The following is a 14208-nucleotide window of genomic DNA, read 5'->3' as shown; positions in this document are numbered from 1 at the left end:
ATTCAAACACAATTTTCAACTCCTCCGAGTCTGAACAGGCGTATTAGGCCCCACCTGTCTCCGCAGTGAACTTACCTTTTCTAACTCGTTTCACGGGCGTCCCTGTGCCAGTTCTTTTGAAATGCTGCATCTTGTCACTTGTGGCTATTTGTTCTGGTGACACAACATGACGGGCTTCGTAGCTTAATCCTGCTCTGTGAAGATGTCCGCGGACGTGATTTGACAGCCCAACACCGGTTTCAAATGTTGCTGGGCAGTAAGGACATGACTTCTTCTCCAGAGACAAATCAGTCCAATGAAAAACAGAACTATGCTTGGACAAAGGCGTGTCTGAGTTTTCCAAATGCGGAGGATCATGTAGATCCTGTAAGAAGTTGTTAGTGCCACCGTCTTCGTAATACTCAAAGTAGAAGCCGTCACTCTGATCGTAACTCAGGGCAGCACTGTCTCCAGGGCCCTGGCCTTCCATCTTGCTTTTCAATAGGGGCAGTAAGTTTACGTGCTCTTCAGTAAGGTCACCGTAGGCATCTTCCTCCATGGCCTGCGCTCTGTAGTCACCTAGCTCCACGTTATCCCAGGGACTGTCATCTTCTGTCTCATAGCTATCGTTCTTATCAGAATGAAGCTTCTGCAAAACAACAACAGTCATTTTATGCAGAAAGTCGGGATAGCTATCCAAGTCCTCTCCACCAGAGCTTTCCTTTGAAGCCTTAAGTACTCTTTTCACAGCTACACGCTTGTGGTCTTTCTCGTTTTCTGGCCTTTTGGCATCTGGGTTATGAGGGTCTGAAATAAAATTATTATGAGAATTACTTGATGAAAACAGATGTAAAGAGTTTAATGTGCTAACCTCTTTTTTGAGAGGAAGTGGGTATGAATCACCTGACTTTCTGACCGTCCGGTAGTCGTCACACTTGTATCTATATAAATAACCGCCGTCTGCCTTGGCGTTGGGTTTTTCTCTTGGGGCCTGATGGAAATACTTTGGTTTTTGGTCAGTGCTGTTTTTAATCATAACGTTCTTATGAGGAGACCTGCTCTGACTGCATGCATTTACACCAGACTGGGCAATGCTTTTCCGGGCCTTCTGTACTCGATGTGGCCGCTTGTGAAATTTTGAAAAAGTACTTGACTGTGGGCTGGATCCGAATGTGCGCTTAGCATCCTGTTTTAAAGCAGAGTTCTTTGGAAACGTACTGGACTGCTGTTTAGCTAATGACTTGGTGCTGTCGACATCCACGGACTCCTCAAGGCTGTCACTTTTTCTTTTGTCAAGTCCAAGAGGATTACCAAAGGAATCCATGCACGGCGAGGAATGCAAATACTCCATGTGCTTCTTCAGAATGCTTCTGGCTGAAGTCGTAAAGGGGCACATCTTACACAGGTATGGAGCTGGCTTCCTGGACGATCCTGTAACAGAGTCTTTCACGGTCTTTTTTTGTGTTTTTCTCTGGCTTACTTCTGAACTGACGACAGGGCACTTGACGGCCGCCCCGTGGGCAGTGCCTCGATGACATTCCAGCTCACTCTCTGTCACGGCCATGAAGTTGCACTCCTCACAGCAGTAGTACCGTTTGTCTTTCTCGTGGGTTTTAGCGTGCTGCACAAACGTCTTAGGACAATTGGTACCAAACACACACTGAGGGCACTGCAGACGGGCACTTCTGCCTTCATCTTGGAGCTCTTTCAACTCACGGATCTCCTCCATCAGCTTCTGCCGTCTTTCTTGGTGAATGATCATATGTTTTAGCAGTGAATTACGATCTCGAAAGGTCCGTCCACATTCTCTACAAGCATATGGCCTGGGGACGTTAAGGTGGCGAAAGTGACTATTCCCATCTAAATGATACATCATATGCCTGTGGAGATGCTTTTTCTCCCTAAAGTTCACATTGCACTTTGTACAGGGGTAGAAGGATGGCTCTTCAGTACTGAAAGTGACAGGTGACTCCGAATCACTCTCTTCACATTTCTTCTTTACGCTATTTGAAACTAAAGTGCGAGTGTGAACAGGTGAATTACCCTCCCCACATTTATCTGAGCTATAAACTAGATGCTGAAAAGGATCCACAGTCTCCAGGTCTCCGTCAGCTGACTCAGGTTTCATGTTTGGCAATGTGTAGCTCTGTGAGTCTATGGCCTGTGTCTCCTCACTTTGCCCTAGAAAGTCAGCCTGCAGCACTTTTGACTTCCCGGGGGCGCGGCCCAAGTCACCACCGCAGTCCTCCGTGTAGCGAGTGATTTTGCTCACGTCCATCTTTCTCTTCCTCTTCTTTTCTAGACCCACTACTTTAGAATGAGCTGGGGACTTGTCCACGGCCTCTTCGCTCGTCATAAGAAACTGAATGAACTCTTTTTGGGGGTCCCAGTTTGTATCATTTTCTGACCTAAATTTGTCTGTCCCTGAGGAAATCGCTGCTAACGCGTTGACGCGGTCGTCTCTGACCACCGCAGCCGCGGCGTCACCCCCGCCCACCTCTGCTTGACTTAGTAAAGTGCTCTCTGACTTCAAGCTATTCCCTACTGGATTCTGACCATCATGACCGACTAAAGCAGAGGTAGGCAGTTTCGTAATGGAATGGGTCGGACTCTTCGTATGCGCTGCATCTGATAACAGAAAGAGAACTTGGTGCTGGCTGGCTTTTGGTGGTGTCGACAGCTGACGGTCAGCTACTGACTTCAGAGTTGAGCAAGATTCTGTTGCTAGCTGCTCCGTGGACTGTTCAGAGGTTAGGGAAGCACTGCCCTCACTCATACTGCAAGTCTTTGTTGAGGAGGAGCGAGAAACTGGTCCATTAGCAACAGCCCCTGTGGGCACGGTAAAGTTTTCACTAGGAACAGCAGCAGTGCCGGCAGGGATAAACAGAGCAGACTGGACTCCACTTAAGGCTTGTTCTGATTGAGCCTCTGACAATTCTTCAGACAGAGTCAATGCACTGTTCTTCTGAAATGTCTGGCAATCTTTTGGTTTATGAACACCACTGTCTTTCTCTGAGATGAAATTGTCATCTTGGAGCTCTCCTTTAGCACCAGTAACCTCAGTGTTTATCTTCAAATCATCCATATTGTTGGCAAGGTCATTTAACACATTTAGTCTAGAAAACGGAGAACAAAAATTTAGATTTGCAAAAACGATTTGCAATAGCATATATTCCAATGCTAATTGGAATATATGGAAAATTGGAAGTATACATTTTCATTGGTTTAATTTTCTACTTTTTATATATTGAGATATTTATAACTTTATAGGAATTAGAAAACACTTCAAACATTGAACCACTTTAAAAATATTTATAAAGCAAATATTTCTATTTCTGCTTTCTAGAAATTAAGTATTCTACATATATAAACTACCCAAGGAAATGCATACACTTATATACAATATAAATAAATGCATTACTCATTGAAAACATTTAAAATATCATGCAAAGTTTTATAATAAAAAAGGATTCTTATGTCTTAAGGACAGTTACTCCATACAGTAGAACAGCTGGAATTATCAAATGTGGCAAAGAATAACTATTCTGTCACCTGAAGCTCACTCCTGGAAAAGGGGACAAGAAACTTCAAGGTGACAGCGTGGGTCAAGTACAGTGACTGCAGTCAACGCCACTGGCTCGTTTATATGTAAATAAGTAGCAATCTTTACTTCTAAAATATTTAAAACTGTTTTGCTCAAGATAGTGTTCTGTCAAAACTCTACACAACTGCCATCTTGTTCATAAAGTTTTAGTCATTCTTTATCCACGTTATTCTTAATTATAAGTTACTAATGCTAAAATTAGTCAAGTTTTATACTCTGAGATCCCAAATTCTAAGCATTTCCTAAAAGCAATTATACCATTTATAATCTAACAGTAGTGTAGAGGCCCAGACCTTTTTACGAAATGTCATACATAATGTAGGTTAACATGGCAAATTGCTTTTGATCATATATTGAGCTGGATAAGAAGACAAAGGAATCTTAAAATCTGAGAAAGGAGCCCTATGAGGCTGTCCCGTGAGGAGACGGTCACTCCCCTACGTCACAGGGAGCTGACTCCTCCACAGGGCTCTTTGGAAAAGTGGACACCCTGCACTACAGCGGCTTGTCCTTAACTCTGAGGGCAGCGATACGACCTGGTCACCACCATGTTTCCCTGAAACACCTGGCAAAGGTGCGAGACAGCATTGTTGAGTAAAGAAGTAAGCGATGAATAAGTAAAAATGCAATTGCAAGATCACACAAAGAAAAGCAGCTTTATACCTGTGACATCTCCACAGTCCGTCTGGAATACAAGTCCTACCATGGTTCTGGCCTCGAGTCAGCAACTGCAACAGGGCCTAAGCTATACTGGTGTGACTGCAGCGGTGGATGCTGCTCTTACACCCTACTGCACGCTTACGGAGCGAGCCCTCGGCTAGCACTGAGACTGCAGTAAACAGGGCAGACTTGCTTTCTGCTTTGCAGATAAAAATTCACATTATCTTTGCAGTGATTTTTAATTTGTATAGTGAACAATACTACTTTTAAGACAGCAAGGCTCTAAAATTCAATATAGAAATTAAGATATTTTAAATAATTTTCACTTGGGAGTACAAATTTCATGTTTTGTAAAATACTAACTCTAGCACAAAAAGAAAGGATATGATTAACTGTCTCATTTCATAACTTTCAAAAACATATTCTTTCAACAAAATCTTAAACGCATCAAAGATTACAAACAAGTTATTATAAAGATCTTTCCTTGGCATTATTTATACCAACAATCATTATTCCTTCCCTCACACGTTTTAGAATTCTGCTTTGCAGCTGGCAAACTTCCACAGTAATAAAAATAGACTTCCAATAAGATCATATTCAACGGTATCACCCCAAAATGGTGCTAATGCAGCACCCAGCAGGAGTCTACATCACAAACACAAGTTAAAAATGGGCAGCACGTAAACATGTGTGAGGAGAGTGGGGTTGACTCTGTTCTGGTAGCAAACCCTGGCGTTTCAGGCCAGGTTGAGGGAAACAGTAAGCTGCCTCAGTACTAACAACCTCGTGACACTGTGATGGATGACAGGCTTCTAACTAGCCTGAAAGACTTTCTGTTTCTATTTATTGTAATCACAGAGGTAGTCAAATATATGCTCAGTCAATTTGAAGCCTGTATTAGCTTTTCTCAACAGGAAGCAACGTTGCTAACGAAGTGGTAAATTCAGTGTTAATGAGTGGCTCACTGTTACCACCTCAGAGGTAAAGCCTTCCATGTTCTGCGTCCTACCCATCTGTTCTAGTGTTAGAGGTTGAAGGATGAACAGACGCCTTCCATTTAAAGCAACTTCACTGGTGCCCCCTGAACAGCAGGGTGACAAACTAGGAGAATATCATGTTGATCTGAAGGCTGCATCCTTGTTATCAGAATGGCTTAATAAGATCTCCTAACTTCACATTCTGAAGACACCATGCCATTCTGCTCAAAACCATATTAAAAATACATGTATAAAACATATTTGGCCCACAAAACATATCTAGTAAACAAAGGAAACTAAATCACGCTGCTGAAACACAAAATCTGGTCTTTCCCAGCCAGTTTTTCTTCATGTCCACATCATGAAATGTGACTTAGCTATCGACTAATAATTCATAATCTTTTCTACTCAGGAGAAATGTTTAGTTAAGTGACATGGCTTTCTTAGACCACTGAAAACGGCCATTTATTTCATCAACTGGAAAACATGCTGTAGGAAATGCAGTCTGCACATTGGTTACGAACAACTAACATTTTTCTGGGTTTAATTTTCCTAATACATTCTGACTATAAAACACTTCAAGTATTTTATACAAATCTCAGGGCACAACAAAAAACAACTCGTCATTACATTTGGAGTGTTTATATGATTACATTATGAAGGATCTATATGATTACATTGTGAAGATCTGTATGATTACATTGTGAAGGATCTGTATTGCATTATGAAGGATCTATATGATTACATTGTGAAGGATCTGTAGGACTACACTATGAAAAACCTATCATCTTCATCTACTTCCTTGGTTTACAAGGACTGTCCTCATCCAGATAAGAAAGCATTTGACTTAGAAACTCACTGAAAACTGTGGGAAAGTGTTAAGTAGCTCCACACGGGCAAATACATACAGCTAAGCACTGACACCGGCTTGTCGCTGTAACAAAAGAAACATATGTATAGACAAGAATTACTCACTGACTTTAAGGAAGCTAACCAAGGCTACAGGAATAGTTCAATACACTTTATTCCAGAGGACCCAGGTTCAATTCCTAGCCCCGACATGGCAGCTCACAACTATCTGTAACTCCAGTTCCCGGGGATCCGTTACCCTCACACATACAAACATGCAAACAAAAACGAAAGTACATAAAATAAAAACAAGTCACTAAAATATATTTAAAAAATAAATATAAAGGAAGCTAACAAGTTTAAAATATACCATAATGGTACAACGTTTAAAAGATTCAATGTTTAAGAGAACTTGAATTTGATTAATTCAAATAGCACTTAGATTCTTTAACGTACTGTTTAGATAGCACTACTAAAATCCTCCTACAATCAGCCACAGAGCTTCCTCCTAACTTCCTCCTAAACATGCTCTTTAAAAGATGCAGACTTTTTTAAAGCTGCAAATGGGGGTTTAAAATCTACATAACGTGTACTTCAGCTTCCAGAAGCATAATGAGCTCTGCAGCTATAGCTGCCTCGAGTCATACACGGTGAGCACCGCACAGCACAGAGGTCAGGCCCATCTTCCAGATGACAGATCATCACTTACACGCCTCAAGCAAGTCTTATTGTCTCAGAAATCTCAAACATCAGTATTTTTGCAAACTATCAGCACTTGCTATAACACCCTCACTACACTGCATCTTGAGGTTACTACAGAAGAAATGAGGTGATAATTGCATATTAACATAATTATTCTGTAATCCCTCTGAGCAAGCTTCCTAGGTCACTCAGTAATTCAGATTAGATACAACCTTCTTGTCATCAAATCTATGCTGTCCACTTTCTGTTCATGAATAATTCTTTTTTGTTAAAAATTATCTTAATTTCATTCTTCTATGTACATTATTAATTGTATTTATTGCAAGTAGGTTAACATTTGTGGGTACTTATTACATAATGCCAACCTTTGTCAGACAGCATAATTTCACATAAAATGTAGTATAATTTTGCCCTCATTCTAAGTTAGTTCATTAGTAACTGTATTACACAGCTATAAATAAATTATAATGCTGCCCATGAGCTGAGTTCTAGTCAGGTTTTCACAAACCCTATGTTCATTTACATTATCCTTAGAACACATGACAACTTCAGCTAGTAATGTAGAAGACTGGGTCAGAGAGAGAAAACCATTCACAAACTGTCATCTAAACTGCAAAATAAATCCCAATTAACTACATTTAAATCACTATAGCATTTAGGCCTGTAAGTACTATACACAATGTAACAACATACAAACTTAATTCTACCCAGGTTCTACTGGAAGATAAAGTATAACACATAATCATATCAACCAAGTAGTATCTTACTGTGGATGTGGTATCACACTGACTGGAAATACTATGAAAAATAATCAACCACTTACAAAAATAGAGGCTAACATTAACCACCACGCCATATAATAAAACAAAGAAGTTAGCATGCTTAGCTTTATCACCCACAGGGTTAATAACTCAACTATCAGAAGCTTGTCCTAGAAAGCAAACATGGAGTCAACATGTTCAGATTATAAGGATAAAATTTCACCTTACAATTAAGAAAAGCCAGAACAGGGACCCTTGATACAGAAGATGGCTGTCTTACCTAACAACCAACTCAAATGACTCAGCGGATAGCAATTTGCCAGAAACACTGAAGAACAGAACTGGAGGATGAAGATCAAGTCAAATGATTTGTAACTAAGGTTCTTTTTGATTTTTGATATATACCATACATGTTCATTTAATTTAATTGCATCACTGACCAGCAATACTATTTGAAACTAAAAGGAGAATTTAACTACAGAACCTTAAACACCCTCTAATTTCAACTGTGACACACTGATATGATGATCCCCAGGCAATGAGAGCACGGTGCTAAGGGAGGAACACAGGAGACCCACAGAGCTGAGCCTCTGACCAGGAACACTTTTAAGAATCCTAAGGCCAAATGGCAAACACACGTAGATAACCACAAAATGTCAAGACGTGATGGGGCACAGGCTGAAACATGACCACGTATCGTACAGGCAACTTAGACACAGTCTTGCTTTTACTAAAAATAGCCCGAGGTGAGACTTCAAGGTGTGTCTCTATCTTTGTGCTGCTCGCAGCACACATGTGCAGGTCACAGAACGCATAGGAGTCCTATCTATCCTCCTACTGTGTGGGCCTGGGGACAGAAATCAGGCCTTTTAGTGGTAGCAAGCACCTTTACTTACTGAGATACCTCCTTTCCTACACAGTTATCTTACTACTTCCTGGTCTCAGACATCAGAAGTTTGGCAGTACTGTATGTCACTAGGAAATGCTCAGCTAGTTCTGCAAATCTGACCAAGAACTCATGGGTAGGGGAGATCCTGACTAGTATCCTTCTGCTAGATGAACACAGTATGAAATTGTCCTCTAAATACCCAGACTAAAGCAGATCTGAGTCAACCAGAGAAGCCTGTGTGTGCAGTGATGAGGTTAGCATGCCCACGCAGACAGACAGAACACCTGCACCACCACCCAGTCCTGCCAAGAGTCAGGGAGAGAGGGAGAGCCTAAGAGCGGGGGGTCAGGAAGGACCCTCAGAGAAGTTGGGACTGCTGTACTCATCAACTTTCAGCAGCTGGCTGTCTGAGCATGGCCCTGAACAAGATGCAGGCACCATCTGAGTAAGGGGCTCATGACACATGATGGCTTCCATGAAGACATCAAGTTTTCTTTAAGCAGGTGGCCTCTGGTAAGCGGATATGGTAAATAAATGGCCTCACGCTCTTGAATATATATGGACAGCACAAACCAAACTCAAGAAGGGTGGATCTAGGAGTTGGGAGGAGGAGGTCACTCTGATCAAAATTCATTACATCATTGTATAAGATCAAATAACTAACAAAAATACTTTGTAAATAAAATCCTAAAGGTTTTGTAGAAATGTTCCCCTTTCAACTCATCTTCAATTCATGTAAGATTTCAAAAAGCCCCTAAACAGCAAAGCTAGTATTAAAAAAGACAAGCCCAGTCATCCTGATCTCAGGGTGCCACGAAGCTACAGTAGTTAAGTGGCAGTGTAGGGAGACAGGTATACAGACTGATGGGATCCATTCGAGTCCAGAAATCAACCGACCAATCCATCATCCATCCAGACGGTCTTACAGCCAGGTCAGACAGTAAAACAAAACTCATCAACATTCTGAATACCCAGCACTCAGAGAAGAGGCAGGAGGATCTCTGTGAGTCTGAGGCCAGCTCGGTCTACACAGCAAGTTTTAAGTCAATAGGGATATCCACTGAGCCCATGTCTCTAAAAACAAAAGAAACAAAACAAGCAACAAAACAAAAAAGCAATCTGATAAGAGTCCAATTTGCAAAATTCCTAGAAGATGGCATGAAATGAGGAATCCTTGGCATCAAAAGCACAGGTGGTGGTGGTGGGGAACTAATATGGACTTTATCAAAATAAAGAACCTAGGTAGGGCACAGTGCCACTCACTTAATCCAAACACTTAGGAGGCAGAGGCAGCCTAGGTTACTGTGTGAGTTTCAGAACAGCTACCCAGAGAAACCCTGGCTTGAATGAATGAATGACCTGCTTATCAGAGTGCATTATTTAAATGTATTAGATAAATGTTAGTCAATATATATAAACAGGTCAACAAGGAGGACAACCAACAGACTTGATCAAATTGTCTGTTTGAAGAAGATCTACAAATAGCCAACAAGCCAATGAATAAATGTTTCATTTTATGGTCACTGAGGAAATAAAAATCAAAGCCTCAAAAAGATAAATTCTTCACACCCATAAGATGCTTAGCTTTAACAAACAACACAGTAGAAAGAACCAGCACAGAGACAAATGTGAATCACAGACTCACACACAGAAGCTGAGAAAGCGAAATGCCCATCTGCAGAGACAAGTCAGGTGATTCCGAAAGGGCTAAACTGCAAGCACGTGGTCTAGCTGTTCAGTATCTAACAAATAACAGATATCTCAGCAAAAATGAGATTTGTGTTCCAACGCCGGCAGTAAACCTGGAGCCAGTGCTCCACAGTGCCATATCCTCAGTCCTCACCTTTCCTCTGTGAGGAGTCCCTACACAGTTGCCCAAACTGGACCTCAACTCACTTAGGCGTCCAGGCAGGCCTTTAATGTGCAGTCCAAACTTCAGCTTCCAAAGCAGCTAACAGTAGTGACCCAGGCTCACAGGGAAACGTGCACTGAAATACGTACAGTGTGTGTTTACAAAGCCAAAGATACAGCAGAATGCTATTCAGCTGCAAGTAAGTAGCCATTCGCAAAAGCTCATCAGAGACAAAGGTGATGAACAGTCAGTGAGGATGGAGGGCGAACAGGAAATGGTCATGAAACAGGCTGTGTATTCTGTGGAGTAACCAAATGACTCAGACCTATACAAGCTGAGGATTACCTCGAAATGCAAATACACCACACATCAAAGAACCATACGCTAGAAATTGTTAATTACATGACATATGAATTATTTCAATGTTTAAAGAGAACAATCATAAAATGTGGTACATCCTGTCAATATCGATTGATGTAGAATAAATTTTTGCTTCCTAGATCTCTCCAAAACCACCTAGCCAAACCCCAAGTCACTAATGGGTTCTTTGTAATGTTAAATTAACAAGGTGACCCACAGTGCATGGTCTTTCTGGCTGGAACAAGGGAACAGTTTTTCAATTGTGATTGGCCAGGTTTTCCTGGCTGAAGAACACTCCACGGCAACGACAGAAGCCAGGACAAAGGACTAGGACGCGAGTGCAAACAACGCCAGCAACAGCAGAAGCAGTGGGTAGAGCTCGGGCCAAATGTTTCCCCTCAGTTCACGTGTCAGACTACAGCACTGGGAGGCCCATACGAGGAGATAATTAAGCTGTGAGGAGCATTGTCTTGGGATGGGGGATTCAGAAAGGGGTCAGGGCTCTGCTCTCCCTGAGTGAGGCTTCAGCTGCACCTCAAGAAGGCACTCAGCAGGAGCAAGCAGCCTGCATTTTGGCCTTCCTAGTCTACGTTGCCATACAGACCTCTGTTCATCATAAATGAACCCATCTGAGGTATCTGTTACAGCAGCACAAAAACTAGATAAAAGCAAATGAATGACTATGGAATTAAATATGGCTGTAATACAAAACTGCGTAAAAGAGGGGAAGAATACAAATTGTATTCAAGTATTTTAGATCTCTGCATTCTCTAAAAAGATTAAAAAGACTTAATTAAATTAAAATCTTACCGACAAGCATGCAATTGTAATCCTCAGGGGTAAGTCTCAAAAGTGTGCTCTGAGAACCACTGGGGATCCCCGAGGCTCTGCACACAAGTCCTCAAAATTAAAGCAATTTTCAAACTAACACCTTCCTTGCCTTTTCCCTCTCCTTCTCTCCTACGTGTATAATGGAATTTTTCAGAGGCTGAATGACTTGTGATATCCCAGCACTTTTTTTAAAAAGCAGGTATAAGAATACAAAGGTCTTCAATGAAAGCATTTAAAAGACTTCCTAAATGTAAAATAATGCTAGTCTCACTAAATTTCTACTACAAGTGTATTTCATAAAACTGCATTATTCATGCAAACATGTTCTAAAATACTCTCTGAAGGGTTAACACAGCGTCTGCTTACATCCAAATGCAACAGCTGTCCTGCTCACCTGCCCAGGGTACCCTGGACTGCCACACTGGATGAGCAGAGCAAGGGCCACCGGACCGCTAAGCATCTGTGAGGCATAAGCCCTCATGACACATGGCCTGCTCCTAGATAACCGCAGCGAGGGGGAGAGACACTGACAGAACCATTTAGACAAATCAGAGTTTAATGGGACTACAAATAATTTGAGACTCACTGACTTAAATAGAGATATCATAAAACTAGAAGAACTTAAGACCACATCATGAAGATATTAATTCTACTCACAGTAACAAATACATTCAATTTTATAAAACCTGCAATATAACAAACATTGATGGAAGTGCAAACAGCAAAGACAGCTTATACTTCTTGTATAGAAACACCTGTGTCACCTAAATCAAGGCACTGTGGCACTGATACCAGAGGAAGCTGACCAAAGATAAAACACAGAAACAAGTCCATGTGTGTGTGTAAATTTCCTTATTTATGACAAAGGAATACATATCGACAGCAAGTCTTTTTAATACATATAAAATATATATTCATGTGGAACCATGACAGTTTGGAAAATATCAACTCTAGTTAAACAGTAAAGCTACTAGGATAGTTTCCCAACCGCACTGGCCAATGGCACTGGCTAGATGACTGCTCTGTGTCTTGTAGATGCTTACCATTTGGTAGACTGTATGTTCCTGGTACCGTCCCTAACCTAATGTCCGGACACCAGAGTACTGTGCTTATGAAGGCACTGCCAAAGCAGAGACGTGGGATCAGAGAAACGAGAGTGGCCTGCTGTACAACCTAAGAGACTATTGATTGATGTGAGCATCCTTAGAACAGGAAAGAAATAGAACCCAAGAAGCACTGCCTGGAAAAAAAATGAAGACCTACTGGACTGCGCTAAAATGAAGGCCTCTGTTTCACAAGGCCACAAGACACTGACAGTCTGGCTGAAGTAGGCTTGGGCATGTTTGTGTAGTAAGTGTAACTAAGCAGTTTCTATCTAGAAGTAAGCAAGCTCATAAAAGGGGTGGAGGACCCAAATGAGGAGAAAGGGAAGATTAATTGTAACACACATGCAAAGAGAAGAGGCCTGGAGAAATGGCCCACACTTAGGAGCATACAGTGCAAGTATCTGAGTCTAGTTCCCTGCACCCACACAGGACAGCTCACACCTGTCTACTAACTCACTCCAGCTCCAGGAGATCAATCAATCACCTCCTTTGGCCTCCCTGGGTACTCATGCAGTACCATGGTGTATGTGTGTGTGTGTGTGTGCGTGTAACCACAAGAAGAGGTTTCACAGAAGACGATAGCTAGCAAGTCATACAGACAGCTGGTGAGGACCGGAAAACAGTTCTTGTGCTAAGTCCAATTCCAGCCTATACACACCAACAATTCAACAAACACACTACACCATGCAGTATGTCCAACAGTAGAACTCAATCCAAAGGGTCCGTAGTAAAAAACCAAAAAAACACTAATTAAGAAAAGTGGACCATAGCTACACCTGACAAAATTCAGACTTCCCCAACATACTGTTGAGATAAAATACTGTATAATTCTATTTACATGGACATTGTCAGGCAAGGCTACTCTGAAAGGCTTAGTGACTGGGAAGGTGCCCCAGGCTGGTGGCATCTGTCCCGACATGTGGTCATGAGGTGTGAGCTATGTGCCTAACACTTTGTGCACTGTAAACACTGTGTGAAATACTTTATTAGAGCTGTGCAAGTCTTTTGTTGGGAGTAAAAGTGCATCTGGAAACAACTCACTTCTCACACTTCAACTACACTTTGTACATGACAAAAATGCATAAAGTATTTTAGAAATAATTGCTGGAGTCCTCAATATGCTATAGGAAGGCTTAATTAGGAATATTTAATTCTTTTTATTTTCCAAATATGTGTGCCTTAATTACCCAAAAACATTACCTGTTTCTGAGCTTCATAAGAAAATACAGAACACCCAACTTGAGAAATACTGCCAATAAAGAGAATCTGGAGAGCTTTCTAGTGTAGAGTTATCGTTTACATTGAGACCAAGACAGAGTTGGGCCGAATGGCAGACAGCACTGGAACTAACAAGGTTTCCTGCACAGGACTGTACTTCTCTACCCATTAAACTAAGTCTGGCTTAGACTTTGTATTTTATGGCCTTTTTATAAACCCTATTTTAGGGTACCAGTAATCATTTATAAGTCAGAATCAAACATAACATCGAGTCTCTCATTTTGCTTTCTTCCCTGAATGTAATCATGTGTAGCATCATACGGTTAACAACAATCTAACTCATTTTTAAGCCATGTAGTGCCACCAAGTGGCAACAGTTATTTTTTCTAAAAATACCTCAGGTAATTGAAAGTTAACTAT

The 14208-nt window shown here is 41.3% G+C and overlaps 1 protein-coding gene across 20 annotated transcripts in view; it reads right to left on the bottom strand.

Annotated features, from left to right (window-relative positions):
- The window catches only part of Zfp644 (zinc finger protein 644), a 74932-nt gene that overhangs the window by 18740 nt on the left and 41984 nt on the right, over positions 1 to 14208 (bottom strand). For 8 of the 20 annotated variants that reach the window (XM_087582788.1, XM_087582786.1, XM_087582792.1 and 5 more), the window contains one exon: positions 76 to 3095. The exons of 3 other annotated variants lie outside the window; for them this stretch is intronic. In XM_087582788.1, the coding sequence (XP_087438914.1) occupies positions 76 to 3095 (3020 nt within the window). 20 annotated transcript variants of the gene reach the window in all.

This window comes from Rattus norvegicus, chromosome 14 (assembly GCF_021556685.1).
Source record: "Rattus norvegicus strain SHRSP/BbbUtx chromosome 14, alternate assembly SHRSP_T2T, whole genome shotgun sequence".
Lineage (NCBI taxonomy): Eukaryota > Metazoa > Chordata > Mammalia > Rodentia > Muridae > Rattus > Rattus norvegicus.
This window is presented reverse-complemented; position numbering and strand designations above follow the sequence as displayed.